At 37.9% G+C, this 17,837-nt stretch overlaps 1 protein-coding gene across 1 annotated transcript in view; it reads left to right on the top strand.

Annotated features, from left to right (window-relative positions):
• Positions 1-17,837, top strand: part of Sec8 (exocyst complex component secretory 8) — a 416,647-nt gene that overhangs the window by 212,472 nt on the left and 186,338 nt on the right. Inside the window, exon 16 of the mRNA XM_090385352.1 lies at positions 9,434-9,534. Coding sequence (XP_090241478.1) covers positions 9,434-9,534 — 101 coding nt within the window. The remainder of the gene's footprint in view (positions 1-9,433; positions 9,535-17,837) is intronic.

Here is a 17,837-nt window from a genome sequence, read left to right as displayed (position 1 = left end):
GAAGCGCAGAATTCTATCTTAACTTCATCAGTGATATGAAGATCAGAATACTTTATGAAAGGATAACAAAAATTACAGATGAAGAATAATATCTGTTTTTGCTCACTCCATTTATTTATTTTTTTTTTTTTTAACAAGTGCAATGTGTGGTTCTCTTGCAGCTTCATGAAAAAATAATAAATTATACTTACTGGCATATTACTTTTTACTTACTCCTGCTTTGATGATCTTGGTAAATTTCTTACTGCTGCCCAATCTTCCTCTGGATTTTTGATAGAAAAACTTTAGAAGAATGTTGAATAATCTTGAACCAGCTCTTCAGTTCCTGACAATAGTTCTCTAGTTCTTAAAGTCTGGCTTTCAGCGTTCATTCCTGTTTTGTTTGGCCTTTTTATACTCCCTTATTTTACTAGTGTTAATAGTGGCAAAATGGCATAAGGAAACAAATTTATATGGCAGAAATAGTTTGCATTTCTATAAAAGTTTATAGAAATGCAAACCATCTCATGGTTTATCTTCTGTCTTTTGCAGTTTGGTCACTGCATGTTTTACATAATGGTAGATGGGCTGCTTCTGTCTTTAAATTTCTCAGCCATTGCTTGGAGTTCTTCAAGGTTCAATTCTTTAAACTACTGTTTTTTTTTTTTTTTTTTTTTTTTTCTGTTGTATACCAGTAATATTCTTTCACTGACTGGAAATAGAAATATGATTTGTAATTTTGTTTTAGAAGCACATTGCTGTCCTCTTTATAGAGCCAGCTTAAGGGATGAGCCAAAGGGGCCAAAAATCAAGAAACAGAAAAATAAAATCTCTATCAAGCAACGCATGAACAGTTTAGAAAAAGGAATTTTGTATGGATCATTCCCCCCCCCCTCACTATTTCTGTCTCTCTGTGCTCTTCTCAACAAAATTTATTTTTTTCTTCTCTTTTAATTTATTTATTTATACATATTTTTGGTGGATGCCTCCCATCAGCCACTTACTCATCTTTGCCCCCCCCCCCCCTCTCCCTCCCCGGCACTCTCCTTCAATAAAAATTCTGTATTTCTTGGCTGAACCAGTCTTGCCCAGTTATATGGCCTGGGTCTGTGTCCCTAGGATTACTGGGAGGTTGCTTTCCAGATGATGACAACCTCCCAGTAACTGAGAGGCTTGTCACACATCACAAACAGCGTACCCCACACATTACTTTATGCACGACATTACACATACTGACCAGCTTTACAGAGGCTGTATCAACACAAAGAGACATCCTACAGAGTTGAGTGTGATCCTCCAGTGCCACCTAGAAAAGTACACCTTATATGTCCTTTTTACACATATTGTATCCTCCATATTCAAATTTGGCATAGCTTATATATCAGAGTGACACCATGTCTCCGATATATCCACACGATGACTTGACAAGTATTTCAATTTCATCAAATTTATTTCCTGTGTTCCTAGCATTGGTGTACATGTAAGTATACATATACATGTTTTTACTGTTATTATCCTAACCAGCCCATGTAGTTGTTGTGTTAAGGTTACTGTGAAGAATCCAGCAGGCTGATATGTGTTCCAGTCAGAGCAGAGCAAAAATCACTTCTTTGCGTGCAGCTGCTGTTAATCTGTTAGTCAGTGTATTCCCCCACCTCAGCTAGCAATTTTTTGACCCACCTAACACTGCATTGATACCATCAATCAATAATCTTGTACTCCATTCTAATTATATCCCCAGGGGCTCACATCTTGTGAGTATGGGTTTGGCTTACCCAGGGTCCTGAGCTGGATATCATCATTCTCTTTCTTGGTGATTCCCTTCTACTTCTCTCTCTCGCTCTTAGGGTAACTCGAGAATTTTTTTTTTTGGCTGGTGCAGCATAAGCCTCAGGCTTCCTTGCACCATATAGCTGCTAATAATAATAATAATAATAATAATAAAATAATAATGTGTATTCCATCGCTGTAAGAACAGTCCCTTGTTAACAAGCACAGACTGCTGAGAAAAATTCTACCCCATGATTCTTGTACAGTATGTTCAGGGCTGAATTGATTGACAGAGCTCTCTTTTGTACTCTCTCCTATCATGTCTGTGCTGGATTGCTATCACTTTCCACTTTAACTCTTGATTTTATCTCAACATTTTTCTGTACTTAATTAATATACGTGGTCTGATTTCTAATCGCAGTGATGTCCATTTCCACTTACAGTCTACCAAACCCCATGTACTTTTTCTGACAGAATCTCAGTTATTGGTTGATTCAACCACTGCTCATCTCAGTTGCCCAAATTATTTGCTGTATGATTCCTTTTGTCTCAAAGGTGGTACTTGTGCATATGTCCATTCCGATATTCCCTGTCAGAGACTTAGTAATTTGGAATCTCCTCTTTTCGATCTTCTCTGGCTTAAAATCTCTCTACTTCATTGTGTCAAATTCATCTGTTGTCTCTACCGTTCTCCCAACTCCACTAATCACTTGGAACTCTTTGACTTCCTCTCTTTGCAACTTGACTTTCTCCAGTGCAACTTTTCTAACAGCGAGTTAATTTTCCTTGGTGATTTTAATGTTCACAACTCCAGCTCGCTTCCGTTTTCTAGTTACACAGGCCCAGCTGGTTGAGATGCTGAGGCTTTTGCAATTACTAATGATCTTGCACAGATTGTTCATTTACCTACCAGAAGATCCTAACCATACAGCCAACACCCTTGATCTTTTTTTCACAAACAACCCTCCAACACACAAACAAGATAAAGGCTCCTTATATGGAACCTTTATCTCATAGCTATTCTCAACCTTGTGTTGTTTGGCATTACAAGAATGCTGAATGGGAAGACCTGCGAGATTTCTTTTCCTTGGTCGGATTACTGTTTCAAAACCCCTGATGTCAACGTTTGCTCAGATCGTGTCAGTGAAATTATCCTTGCAGGAATGGGATCCGTTATTCCACACTCTACCTTAAAATCTTGTCCTTTATATAAACTTTGGTTTTCCAATAAATGTGCTAAGGCTGTTCAGGAAAAGAATGTTGCATATCGTAATTTATCTTGCTTCCAGTTCTCATTTTCTGCCTACACTGGAGCTCGCAACAATTGAAAAGCAGTTATTAATCAGTCCAAACTAGATTTTGAGCAGGCTAAGAGTAGAGAACTTCTCACAGAACTAACTTTTCATCCTTCTTGTTTATTCATTCAATTGCCATTTTCACAAACGGTAGAAGAACAACCTGTCTTCATACTGTATATCCTGAAAATTACAGTCTACAGAAGTTCAAGTCTAATGTCAAGAAATATCTTCTTTCGTGTTCTGGACCTCCAACCCATGCATGGTACTAAAATGGTATATAGATTCTAATACCTCTCGTGTTTGGGATTTTTATAAAAAAAAAAAATTAAATCCTCACATCTGCTATTTTTAATATCATTAATTTCAACATGTACAAATAATATGACCTCTTCTGAAAAGATATAGCTGCTCTACAATGTAATGAACTTCATTCCCCACCCGCTGACAAACATATCTGGCCCTATTCCATCCATCTTTTTCTATAGTGTATTTCCTATTTCCCTGATAATCGAGTCACCAGCTGTAGCTAATTCTTGTAGACCAGCATTTCCCAAACTGTGTTCTGTGAAAAATCATAATTAATAATTAAAAAATAATAATAAATAATAAATTTTGCTTATTTGTAGCTTACACCACTTTTGTATCATTATAATTTTTAGCATAAATTTTTTTTTTTCGGTTATTAATATACTGGGATAGATTAATAATCAAATAAACTGCAGAACACTTTATTTTGGCGGGCTTTTGCATAGAGAAGTATGAATAGAGGTAATGACATCTACGAAAAAGTAACAATGTAGTGATCTGATATGCCATTCACTTGCAATTTAGCCTGGAGTACATGGGTTGAGGGAGAGGGGGAAGCGAACTGATATCATAACTAAACTCACTTTCTTGTATGAATTTTTTTTGATATTTTCAGTATTTTGAAATATTATTATTAAAATAAATGACCATGGATTTGTAGTTGTAAAAAAGTAACTTTAAGACAAGAAGCAAGTACTCCTAGTACTGTGGTTGATGAAAACGAACACAGTATTATCACACTTAAAAGTGAGGATGAACAGTCACAGCCTTTTGTATCCCAAAATGGAAGTATGATGACAGCTATTTGAATTTAGGCTTTACGTGTTGGAAATAAAGATGCTCCTTATGCACAGTGCATCATATGTAATAAAATATTAGCAAACAGTTCTTTGGCTCCAGCTAAACTTGTGTTTCATGAGTGTTCCATTAATATATAAGTGTTCATAAATATATTGTGAGATGAAAAGTGTTCCGTGACTAAAAAAGTTTGGGAAATGCTGCTGTCAACCAAGGGTCTGTGCTGTGGAGGATGTTGAGCTGTCAACTACTGGAGCATGGGCTCAATTATTTTACTGGGCAGCCGGGTGCTGGATTGGTCCCTCTCGGGTAATCTTTTGATACGTTTGACACGCTCCCGAGCCACTTCCATTTCCGATACGTGCATGGAGAATGTAGATCATGTGTCTGATGACTACGTGCATGAGTGCCATGGACCTGCTTCTTAAGGATGTGTCTTAGCACTAGTAGTATGCTGTTGAAGAAGGAGACGGCAGTCTCCGAAAGCTCCAGGTTTCATTGTTTTATTGCTTTTAACCCAGTTTATTTTAGATAATTTTACTGCTTTTAACTATATTTTAATCTTTATTGTGTTTTATTTTATTTACATTTTATTGTATATTATTTTATTTTATTTTATATTAAATTTTCAGTTTAATTTCTTGGCTGGTGTTTATCATTAATTATTATAGTATGGAATTTCCCAGCCCCATAGGCCTGTTTGAAGATAATCTTTTGATAGCATGAACTCTATTCTTCAAGCCCTTATATAAGCCCATCAGAATGTGAATTTAGGCTTAATCTCCCCATGTTATTTGCAACAAACACACACAAAAGCATTCCTGTGGCTGTATCAAGCCCTTTTAAAGGTAGCTGCTCAAAAAGAGAAAAGTAACACGTAAACATGGTCTCCAGAGAACTGCCTTTGGAAGTTCTCTCCAAAACTAGAACGTTCCAACTACCTTGAGCCAGTTGCTTTGCTACTCTAGTCTGAGGCATTAAGTAATTGTTATTTATAGTTAATTACATAGTTTTATAGTAGCATTAACACATACATAGTATGTGTTAATGCTACTATATTTAAAATAATGCTACTGTCTTTCAAATTTCTTAGCTACAAACAAAAAATATGCCAACTTACATTATCAGAATGTTTGAACTGCTTATTTACTCCAATCAGAACATTTATTACTACAGTGCACTACACTAAAGTTATTAATTATGAGATGCGATATACCCTAAACTCACTGTTACAAAAGCTCTTTGACTATTAAGAAATAACTCACTAAATGCAACAAACACACACAAATACCCCCCCAGCAAAATTTTTCCAGCAGCTCAAAATTCTTTGACTGCACAGTTTGTTACCTCAAACTCAGTGTATGTAGATATTGAGTTTTATATCATTTTATGTTTTAGTTGAATGATATTTGGTTTATAATTGCCATTTATATATTGTGTGTGGAATATATCTAATTACAGTTTAAAACATATAAAGGAATATATTTAATTACAGTTAATATTATATACAAAGACAATAACTGAGTGATTTGGTGAAATATTCTTCTAAATGTTTTTTTTCCTTTTTTTTTGTGAATATAACGTAAATATGATTTATTAATTACTCTCTGGCTGAAGACAAACTGCATGTATGCAGGATTGTGTGGAGGGTTTGCCTTCAGCCAGCAGGTGGTTAATTGTTGGAACAAACTTCCATCTGTTGTGGAAGTGGGTAGTTTGAATAAACTCATAGAAGAACTAGACAAATTATTGGAGGGGGAAATGGAGACAGGTGATGTTGAAAGTTTTTTTTTTTTTAGTTGATGCTTTGAGCTTGCTTTCTTGCATCATATGCCACTATTACTACTATTGATAACAATAAGAAGCCTATGGTAGATATAAGCTAGTCTTTAATCAAGTCACAAAGAAGGTTAGGCAAACAAAGGCAGATTACAGAAAATTCTTGACAAAGGATGCAAAGAAAAACAGCAAAGACTTCTTTACTTATATAAACTCTAAAAAGGAAGGGGATGAATCAGATTGGTCTGCTTGATATCGATGGTTCGATTGTTGTTGATCCTGCTCAGGTAGCTGCCAAACTTAATGAGTATTTTGCATCCACGTTCACATGTGATAAATTCTGTAGGGAAGTGCTTAACGGAGGCTTAAACTCTAACAGGGAGCTAAATATTTTGTAATAACTGAGAGTAAAGTGGAGGAGAAATTGTTGAAGTTGAACGTAAGAAAGGTACCTGGGGTGGATGGAATCTATCTAGTTATATTAAAAGAGGTGGCAAAGAAAGTAAGCAAACCCTTAGCCATAATTATGAGAGCATCATTAGACTCAGAGGACATCTCCACAGATTAGAGATGTGCAAATGTATCTCCAATTCACAAAGAGGGATCAAAGGGTGACACAAGTAATTACAGACCTGTTAGTTTAACTTCTGGAACATCATCTAGACAAGATTGCAGTAATAATTCAGACACAGCATGGGTTTGTTAAGGGAAAGTCTTGTCTGACCAATTTGATTGGATATAATGATGTGGTCACAAAGAAACTGGATGCAAAAAATAATTTTGATATCATAAACTTGGATTTCAGGAAAGCTTTTGATACTGTTGCACATGGAAGACTACTGTACAAATTGAAGCAGTATGGCATTAAGGGAAAGTTGTTATAATGGATAAAAGGATGGTTGAGTGGGAGAAGACAGAGAGTGGTAATCAATGGACACTGCTCTTCGTGGAGTAATGTTATTAGTGGAATCCCCCAGGGTTTGGTGTAGGGTCCATTGTTGTTTTCTGTACAGTCAGTCCTCGTATAGCACGATAGTTGTGTTCCTAGAAACCCTCGTGCAACATAAACAACAGACCCTATAAGAAAAATAGGGTTAGGTGCCGACCACTCAAGATTGAACACACATTTGTAACCAAAACATTACCAAACACAATAAATAATCATAATAAAATATTGCTAATGCTTTTGCTTCTATCATAAGCAAACTTGTTCTTTGTTTGATTTTCTATTCAAACAGATGACAGCCGTTCCATCTCTTCCAATTCTTTGTGTCTTGATCTAATGGATTTTAATTACACTTTGAGTTGTTTCTGCTATGAAAGTTGTTTTTATTTTCTTTGCTTTCTTTCTAATTCTTGGCATTGCCTCATTTAGGCCTGTAGCACATGCAATATCACATGGTCTTTCATTTTGCTCAAAGCATTTCACAATTTCGTATTTTTTTCTCTATTGACAGAGGCGGACTGACCATAAGCCTTAGCGGGGAAACCCCGGTGGGCCCGGAGGCCAATGTGATTTTGGCCACTACAAATTTTCCACTACAAATGAGGCCTCATACAAATGATTTGTATGAGGCCACTACAAATTTTCCCAGGTAAGAATTTTTTTACCCAGTCCGCCTCTGTTTATCGATATTGCGTTTCTTTTTCTCTCTGAATGTGTAGTATCTTAACCAGGATGCTTCCTTTTTACTCATTTTTAAGGAATAAAGCACAATTACAAAATGAGGAGGCACGTTTGATACACATAAACAAAGCTGCACATGTGTAGTAATGAATAAACAACATCGTAAAGGCAGAGACACACTATTAACACCTCACTAGCTCCGCATTTTACTAAAGCACATTTCTGAGGGTTACTGCCATAAAACAATTTCCAGTTGCGTTTCTTCTAGTGGAACCAGTTATAAACTGGTAGTAAACTCTATCTAATTGCATTTGCGATAATACCGATAGCTGGAATTGTGTGGGTTTTTACGTTATTATGGTGAAATGTGTTTCCCCTTCACTGATATAAAAAACATAAATACATTTTCTGAATCTTCTCTTCATTCCTATCATGTTGCATTCAGTTGGGGTGATTTTGCGTTCACTGCCATTTCTTGTAAACACAAAGGTGAATCGTGTTATTGTTGTTGTTTTGGTTTTTAGGAGCATTAGCAACTAAGGCCATATTGCTCTGGGGATATGCGGTGGTCATTCCCTTGACCTTTTCGCATCCTCCGTATTTGGTGGTGACGGGCTCGAACCCCGGTCTAATCAAGAAGCGTGTGCTACGCACTGCTGCTCCTTCCCGCCTGGCTACGGAGGCGTGAATCTTGCATAAGCAAATTTGGTTCGTGTTATATTCGATATTGTTCCCCTATTTATAAATCGTGTATGATTGAATTCGTGTAGTGTAAACACATGTTATACGAGGACTGACTGTATTTATCAGTGATATTGATGAAGGTATATCAGGCTCAATATCGAAGTTTTGAGATTATACAAAGGTTGGCAAGAATACAATGACAGTATGCTACTGCAACAGTATGTAGAAAAGTTGGGCAGATGGCTGAAAAGTGGCAGCTGAACATTGACAAATGCAAGGTACTGTGAATGGGTAGCAGTAACCCCCAGAGAAATGTACCAGCTGTGTGGTGTTACACTTAGGGTAGTGGAGAATGAGAGAGACCTGGGAGTAATTGTGCAGTCAGATATGAAGTTTTCCGAGCAGTGCAGGTAGGCTTCCAGAGTAGGTCATGGGGTCTTTTCAACGATATACAAGAATTTTGCTATCAGAGATAAGGGATGATTACCTCCTTGTATAAGGCAATGGTCAGGTCACATCTTGAGTACTGTGTATAGGTTTAGAGGCCTCATTTTATTCCTAAAAGGAGGAATGATGTAGAGCTGCTAGAACAAGTACAGAGAAGGGCAGGATTGGTGAGGGGAACAAATGGGTGCTCTTACGAAGAAAGGCTTATATTCTGCAAATTGCGGCATCTGAAGACTAGGCACCTTTGGCAAAATCCATTCATTCAAGCCTTGATTGAATGGATTTTGCAGACTCAATGCTGATGGGTTTGTAATCTGAGCAAGAGGAAGCTCTTGCTCAGATTGCAAACCTAAGGGGGCATAAACTGAAATTGAGAAAAGACAGTTGTCGAATAGATGTAAGGAAATTTGCCTTTAGCCAGTGGGTAGTTGATTGCTGGAACAAACTTTCATCTGTCATTGTGGAAGTTGATAACTTAAATAAATTAAAGGAAGAAGTGGATAAACTTTTGGAGCTAATGGATGGGAAGTTTTTTTTTTTTTTTGGCTGATGCTGTATAAGCTTGGTTTCTTTCATCATGCCAATTCTAATAATATTGAGACCTTCCCCCTCCCATTGATAAGGAGGATAAATTTTTACTTAATTTACTGTGCTTGAATAAAATTTATATTGTATTTTTTTATTATATTATTTATCAGAAAGGAATGAATCATACAATCTTTTTTTTCTTCTTCTCTCAACTTAGGAATCATTGTCCTCTTTATGAATTTCTCTCTGATTGTGTGAAAGTATTCTTGGGACATGTCAATGTAGAAGTTAATAATATGATTGATAGTGCAATTAAAAGTAAGTTTATATTAAGAATAGATAATTTAGCTCAAAGATTTTTTTTTTTTTTTGTTTAAAAATTAGGAATTTAACTATAATGCTGATAATTCTCATTTAACTACAGCAAAATTTCCTTTAATGGACACCTCTCTAAGGCAGACATCTTTTGTTCTGTCCATAAGTATTTGAAATTACATGTTAAGTGACCTCTCAAAAGTGGATGCTCTCTTGCATGGATGCAGACACTTTGATGGCTGTCTTTTCTGGTTTTTCAACCTCCCTGTAGTGCTCACTTAGATTTTTTTCAAGGGTAACGTTTTGGATGAACACATTCATTGCTGGTGACACACTTGTTTTCTTAGGTCTTTATGTAGCCATGCAGTCAAGTGAACATGATGGTCATTACAGTAACAATGACACTAATTCGACTTCTGACAGCCATGGATTACTTACACAATATATTACGGAATATGTTGTTAATATACTCACCATTGCTGATATACAATTTGTAAGCATAGATTTGACTGTCTGAAACAGTTCCACTGGTTGTGCACGTCACCTAACAAGCAGTAAATTGTAAACCTGAGAGATGCTGTTGCTGAGAGAGAGAGAGAGAGAGAGAATGGGGAGAGTTTTAGTGTGAATGTGAAAATACAGTTGTAATATAGTACTGTATAATAAATTTCTTTAAAAAAAATTAACTCCCTACAAGACTCCCTACAAGTGAATTCTAAGGAATTTGAATTAGAGTTCTTTACAAGTGCATGCTACATTAATAAAAGTATTACTCAGACTTCATTGGACACTTTGATTGAAACTGTTCTGTAGTCTGTCACTACTAAACATGGTATATCTAGATCTTCAAAGTGTAAAAAATCACTTTCATATCTGGCCCTACCATCTGTGTATTCTGTAAAGCTCAGTTTTGTTTCCTCCAAGTGTGTGGTTGTTACAGTACTGTAGTAAATTTGAAGTGGATAGACTCTGGATGATTCTGAAATTCTGTGCAGAGTTCCAGGCACAGATAAGAATTTACAGTTAAATACTTATACTGTATTACCATATATTTGAAACACAGTTAACCTTGAAAGAAAAAGTAGAAGTGATAGCATATCCCAGAAAACAAAAGTGTGGAGTTCATAAGTTAGCTGATCATTACAAAATTGAAAATTTAGTAGTAATTATTAAAAATTAAGAAACTTTATTAAAACAGTGGGGAAAAATGGAAATGAAAGCAGCACTATATATTTTCTCATTTACCACCAAAGGGTACTTTGGTGGTAAATTGATATTTGAGTGGTTTAGTTAGGTATGCAGTTAAAACATTCCTATCTTTGGGCCTATGATTCAAACCAAAGCTTTAGAAATTGATAAAGAAATTGGCATCATTGTCTTTAAAGCACCTAATGGCTGGTTATAGGTAGATATCACGTAGCCGAGTGGGCAGGAGCGGGAGTGCGGTAGCACACGCTCTTTGAGTAGACTGGGGTTCAAGCCCCTGACTGCTGAATACGGTTGATCTGCCAACCTGCACTGGACCAGCGTGGCAGATTATGGTCCATTTCCCTCAGCATGAATTGTTGAGGAGGCTTCCATCCTGCAGTGGGTTGATAATGGCTGCACTTTACTTTTTTTTTTTTATCACAATATTTCCTTCAAAGCAATGTGGGGAGTCTACTGATGTTAATTTGGAAACTGTTGCTGAGTGTTAAAAATGCTGCCATCAGTACATGTTGCACACTCACCAGAAAACATTGAATGTTGATGAAATGGGTCTTTTTCCCCCCCCTCACATTCCAAATAAAACAATGTGTTTTAGAGGGGAAACCTGCTGGAGGTAGAGTGGTAAAGGAGCATCTAACTGTACTTTTTTGTGCAAACATTATAGGAACTGATGAAATACCTCTTGTTATAAGCAAATCTATGAAACCAAGGAGTTTTTCAAGGGTTTGGATTTAAGCAAACTCAGTGTACAGTGAGTCTTGACTGTGGGTTAACTGTTGATAACCCTGCTCAGGTTGTGGACAAATTGAATATGTATTTTGTATCTACATAACCACATGAGGAATCCTTTAGAGAAGGGAATGCCAGAAGTTTATCAAACTGTAATGATCTAAATAACTTTGTAATAACTGAAAGGAAAGTGGAGGAGAAATTTTGAGGATGAACATAAAAAAAAAGCACCTGGAGCAGATAGAATCTATCCCATTATATTAAGGGAAGCAGCAAAGAAGGTAAGCAAACCCTTAGCCATAATTATGAGTGCATCCTTGGATTCCGGAGAGGTCCTTATGGATTGCAGAAGTGCAAATATATCCCCAATTTGTAAAGGGGGGGGGATTAAAAGGCAACATGAGTAAATGCAGACCTGTTAGCTTAACATTTGTTCCAGGGAAAATAATGGAATCACTGGTTAAAGAAGTAATGCAGGACCATTTGGACATGCATGCAATTATGCTGCAATCACAACATGGATTTGCCAAGGGGCAGTCTTGTTTAACCAATCTGATAGGTTATCATGATGTAGTCACCGACAAACTGGGTGAAAAATAATTTTGACATCATATACTTGGATTTCAGGAAGGCTTTTGATACCTTTGCACATAAAGACTGCAGTGCAAACTGGAGCAATGTAGCATTAAGGGCTAGTTACTGCTATGGATAAGGGGATGGTTAAGTGGAAGAAGAAAGAGAGTGGTTATCAATGGGCACTGCTCTTTGTGGATTAATATTATTAGCACAGCTGGAACTAGGGTGGGACGAGTGGGATGCAAGACCCAGATGCAGCATTTTAAGGGTGCATTTGACCAGTTATATTTTAAACTTGCTTAATTTTTGATTTAATTACAGTCGGACCTGTGTTTAATGAACTTCTTTATAGCAAATTTTTTTAAAATTCCTTTTGGTAATTACATTTAAAAGTTTCCGTAGAAAATTTCCATATAATGAATGGATTACGAGTGACTTAACTTTGTATGCTTTGTTTCCACCTCTGGCCTTTATGCAATTTAAGCCATTAGAAAGCGCAAGTTAAGGGTTAATGGGATTACTGTTCCACAATGCAAGTGGAATGTAAAATGTACGTAGCCACCTATCCCACATACTGAGAAGTCAAGCTAGTCAACTGCTTTGTATAGCCAGTCAGAAGATTAAGGCGTATTCCCGACACAGATAATAGGGTCAAATTGTGTTCTTTGTTTAAAATAAAAATTTTATTAAAAGAAATACTGTGTTGTATTTGTACGTGCTACTTATCATTCCAGAAATTTTTGTGAGAGAAAAAATTATAAATTCAGCATTTATAATCACTTATGGAAAAAAATATCAGGGAGAAACAGTGCTTTACAAATTTCGAAAATAACAGAGAAACTCCAATTACAAACTTCTATAAAGTATGGCCTGTTTTGTGACGTCACACCTCTGAGGTTTTTGGTTTGTCCTCCAGTGCTACTGGAGGACAAACCAAATTTTTCAAATATCTGTTGATATTTCAACAGATATTTGAAAAATCATGTTTTATCAGTTCTGCAGGATATAAAATGTGTAACCCCTTTACACATTTTATATCCTGAACTAGGTTCCATAGATAAATAAAGAATTCAGTTCAACCAGTAAGAATAGTAACTAAGAAGTAAAATTGTAGGCCTGTGGTACGAGGTTCCATAGATAAATAAAGAATTCAGTTCAACCAGTAAGAATAGTAACTAAGTTTAATAATATAAGTAATTAACAGAAGCTTTCGAGATTAATTAACCCTTCGTCAGCTGTGAGAATACTAAAACATAAAGTATTACAAATGGAAAGTGCACGAGGATGTGGACGAATGCTAACTGGACATTTACTGGACAGAATTAGGTATTAGTTGTTGATGCAGGGTGTGTGTGTACATGGACTGAATGCCAGAATTTGTCATATTGTAACACTACAGATGCCATCATTGTGGGTGTAGTCGCATGCTATGGCAACCAGATAAGTGCAGTGACTCAAGCCACAATCGTTGATGGTAGTGGCGGGAATGGTCAGCGACCTTGATATTATGTCTGGGATTGAGGTCGCGTTGTATTATTGCTCTGCAACTGCAGTGTGTGCAGAGTCAGCCAATCGAATGGCCCTTTCATTTTGTGAGAGGCAGTCCTGGAGCCTTTTGGCAGTTTTCCCAACATAGCAGCTGCCACAATCGTGGCAGATGACGCAGTATATTGTATCGCTATGCAAAAGAGGGGGGGGGATGGGTGTCTTCACCCTTGAGACAAGAGATCGCACTCCTCTACTGGGAAGTTGCAGGAACTTTATCCGGTACCCACATAAGATCTTAGAAATGTGATCTGAAGTGCCCAGATAATATGGGATGTAGGTAGTAGGGATTGTCTCGTCACTGTGGGCGGGGCTTTGAATGTGACTTGCATCGATGTGCAAAGCGGAGGTGCTGTTTGAACTCTGGAACTCAGCCCATGTATGCACCCTGCATCAACAACAATCACTTAGTTCTGCCCAGTAAATGCTTTAGCATTTGTACACATCCTCGTACATGCTGTCTCTTTTTATTCAACATGACCATGCTCTGCACATTCCATTTTTAACGTTTTATGTATGTATTCTCACGGCTAACGAAGGGATACTTAATCTCGAAAGCTTCTGTTAATTACTTATATTATTAAACTTCATTACTGTTAATTACTTACATTATTAGATTTAGTTGCTGTTCTTACCGGTTGAATTGAATTCTTTATTTATTTATGGAACCTAGTACCACAGGCCTCTTCAATTTTATTCATTCTACTTATGGCCCTTTTACATACAGTGTTACAGTCGAACTGCAGAAATTCTTTATCTCGATAGCTCGAAACAAACAGCACCTCCGCTTTGCACATCAATGTAAATCACATCTCATCATCCCTAAAGGATTCCTTTATAAGGAATCATGTCCACATGAAGCATCCCAGTTTCAACTTGGTCCTTTGAACCTTGAGGATATGGATTGACTAATTACACCTAGAGCTGCAGAGAGACACCATCAACAAGTCTAGACTTATCCAGGAACTCGGAGGTTTGGTTTCTTCATTAACATGATTCATTAACATCATTCAAGACAGCTTCAAACCTAATTCACACTCTTTGTTCCTAGGCCATATGCGAGTCTGAAATTTACCACTCATGCTATCAGCATAAGTTTGCTGGCCTACTCTGAGAGGTTCACACTTCCATCACCCGCAAGAATCTCTCAGTGTAAAATTTTCACTTTGTCTTAAACCTCAGCAGTAAACACTTATCTGATGAACAGACTGAACTCCTCACTTTCGGTAGGCGTCTCCGTAGCTAGGTGGGCAGGAGCAGCAGTGCGTAGCACACACTTCTTGATTAGACCGGGGTTCGAGCCCGTGCCCACCAAATACGGAGGAGGCGGAAAGGTTAGGGAATGACCACCGCATATCCCCGGAGCAGTATGGCCTTAGTTGCTAATGCTCCTAAAAACCAAATAACAACATAACAATTACTTTCGGTATGAAGTTTGCTATGGGGGTAGAGGCATCTTTGACCTGCCTTCTTGAGGAAACTGCAAATGAAATTCGCTTCAAGACAGCTTCAATTCTTCAGTGTGGCCACTCAGTTGCTTCCAATCTCAACCGTTGCCAACATGCAACCCTTAATTCTATCAGGAACGACAATACCATCGTCATTCTACCCACCAACAAAGGACACTGTATGGTTGTGATGGATCCTCCCGAATATCTAAGTAAGGCGCTCTGTTCTACTCGATCCTAACGTCTATGAACCAATGCAGGACCCTCCCATCAAAATCTTGGAACGAGTAGTATCTGGGGTCAACAAGTTAGTTAAGTCCGGGAAGATTTTGAAGGCCACCCATTGGCAATTACATGCCACAGGCTGCCAGCTCCCCCAGTTCTATGGCCTACCAAAAGTGCAGAAGCCAGGCATTCCTTTAAGACCGATTGTCTCTTGCTGCAATTCTCCAACATACGAACTGCCAAAATACGTCGACCTTCTAGTAACACCCTTAGTAGGAAATACTAGTTATACTAGGTGGTAGATGACTCTCATCAACCAGTGAAATACCAACACTTTGCTTATTGGAGGCTTGAAGTGGTGGAACCCATGTTTAGTCTCTAGAGCTAAGTTCCAGTCAACCCTTCCCTATCTCTTCCATCATGCAGTATGATTGATGACTTTTGAGGTTATGATGAACGTCGTGGCGAGATCCAATATTCCTTACATTTTCAGGGTACAGCTCTAAAACGGTGTTTGCAGGCCGGCCGCTAGTTAGTACACCGGACCGAACCTATTGGTAACTCTCTAAGAGGCTTCCGGATCAGCTAGTGTATAATCTTGCTACCTCTACTCTGCCAGATAGTGACTGGAGGGAGTCCGAGTAGTGTGTATGCAGGGATCATTGTCGAGGCCACGTTATGTCAAAGATCTGGGTGTATTCTTACCACGTGTACGCATATCCAAAAATTTCATTACTTCATACAGCATGTCTCACCCACTTTTTCGTACTATTGAATACACCACGAATTGTCAAACTAATAGAGCAAGCTTATCTGCGAAAAGATCTAAACCTCCCAAGCACTTCCTAATTCATTTTACAAATATACGTGGCCTCAATTCTAATCTCAACGATGTCCATTTCCCCTTGCAGTCTGCCAAACCCCATGCACTTTTTCTGACAGAATCTCAGTTATCGGTTGATTCAACTACTGCTCATCTCAGATGGCCAAATTATTTGCTGTATGATTCCTTTCGCCTCAAAGGTGGTACTTGTGCATATGTCCGTTCTGATATTCCCTGTCAGAGACTTGGCAATTTGGAATCTCCTCTGTGATCTTCTCTGGCTTAAAATCTCTCTACCTCATTGTGTCAAATTCATCTGTTGTCTCTACCGTTCTCCCAACTCCACTAATCACTTGGAGCTCTTTGACTTCCTCTCTTTGCAACTTGACTTTTTCCAGTCGAACTTTCCTAACAATGAGGTAATTTTCCTTGGTGATTTTAATGTTCACAACTCCAGCTGGCTTCCGTTTTCTAGTCACACCGACCCAGCAGGTCGAGATGCTGAGGCTTTTGCAATTACTAATGACCTGGCACAGATTGTTCATTTACCTATAAGAATACCGGACAATCCTAATCATACAGCTAATACGCTTGATCTTTTTCTCACAAACAACCCTTCTAAGTACATGGTCGAAGTGAGAGGTCCTTTAGACACTTCAGATCACAACTTGGTGATTGTCTCTTCTCCAATGGAACCTTTATCTCATGGCTATTCCCAACCTCGTGTTGTTTGGCATTACAAGAATGCAAAATGGGATGACCTGCGAGACTTCTTTTCCTTGGTCGGATTACTGTTTCAAAACTTCTGATGTCAACGTTTGCTCAGATCGTGTCAGTGAAATTATTCTTGTAGGAATGGAATCCTTTATCCCACACTCCACTTTAAAATCTCATCCTTTATCTTAAACCTTGGTTTTACAATAAATGTGCTAAGGCTGTTCAAGAGAAGAATGTTGCCTCTCGTAATTGGCTTGTTTCTAATTCTTCAGTTTCATTTTCTGCCTACGCCAAAGCTCGCAACAATTGTAAAGCAGTCATTAATCAGTCCAAACTGGAGTTTGAACAGGCTTAGAGTAGAAAACTTGCTTCTTGCCCTAATGGTAGCCGAGCATTCTGTTCTCTTGCCAAAGCTATTGGCCGCAACTTTTGCCCATCTCTGCTCCCACCTCTGTCCAAAGCAGATGGTTCTGTTGTCACTTCAGCCAAGGATAAAGCTTACCTGCTAGCATGCCATTTTTCTTCCAGCTCATGTATTAATGATCTTGGTAAAACATATCCCACCATTCCCAACACGCTCCATTCAATGCCTCCTGTGGTCTTCCGTCAAAAGGATATCAGAAGGATTTTGATGAATCTTGATGCTAAGAAAGCTGCAGGTCCTGATGGTATTTCTCCACTTGTTCTCAAAACCTGTGCTCCTGAACATACTCCTATTCTTTGCCGCCTTTTTTCACTTTCTTATTCCAAAGGTATTTTTCCTTCTGCTTGGAAATTTGCTCATATCCAGCCAGTTCCAAAAAAGGGTGACAAATCCCTCCCATCCAATTATCGTCCCATTGCAATTACTTCTACTCTTTCTAAAGTAATGGAGAAATCAATTAACCACCAACTCTTAAACTACCTAGAAACCTTCCGTCTGATCAACGATCACCAGTATGGATTTCGTCAGTGTCGATCCACTGGTGATATTCTGGCTTATGTTACCCATTTATGGACTAATTCAGTGGAAAGGTTTGGTGAAACACAAGTAG

The sequence above is a fragment of the Mastigoproctus giganteus genome, chromosome 11 (genome assembly GCF_048544385.1).
Source record: "Mastigoproctus giganteus isolate SK-2022 chromosome 11, ASM4854438v1, whole genome shotgun sequence".
Lineage (NCBI taxonomy): Eukaryota > Metazoa > Arthropoda > Arachnida > Uropygi > Thelyphonidae > Mastigoproctus > Mastigoproctus giganteus.
Note: the sequence above shows the minus strand (reverse complement) of the source record. Positions and strands in the feature narration are given on the sequence as shown.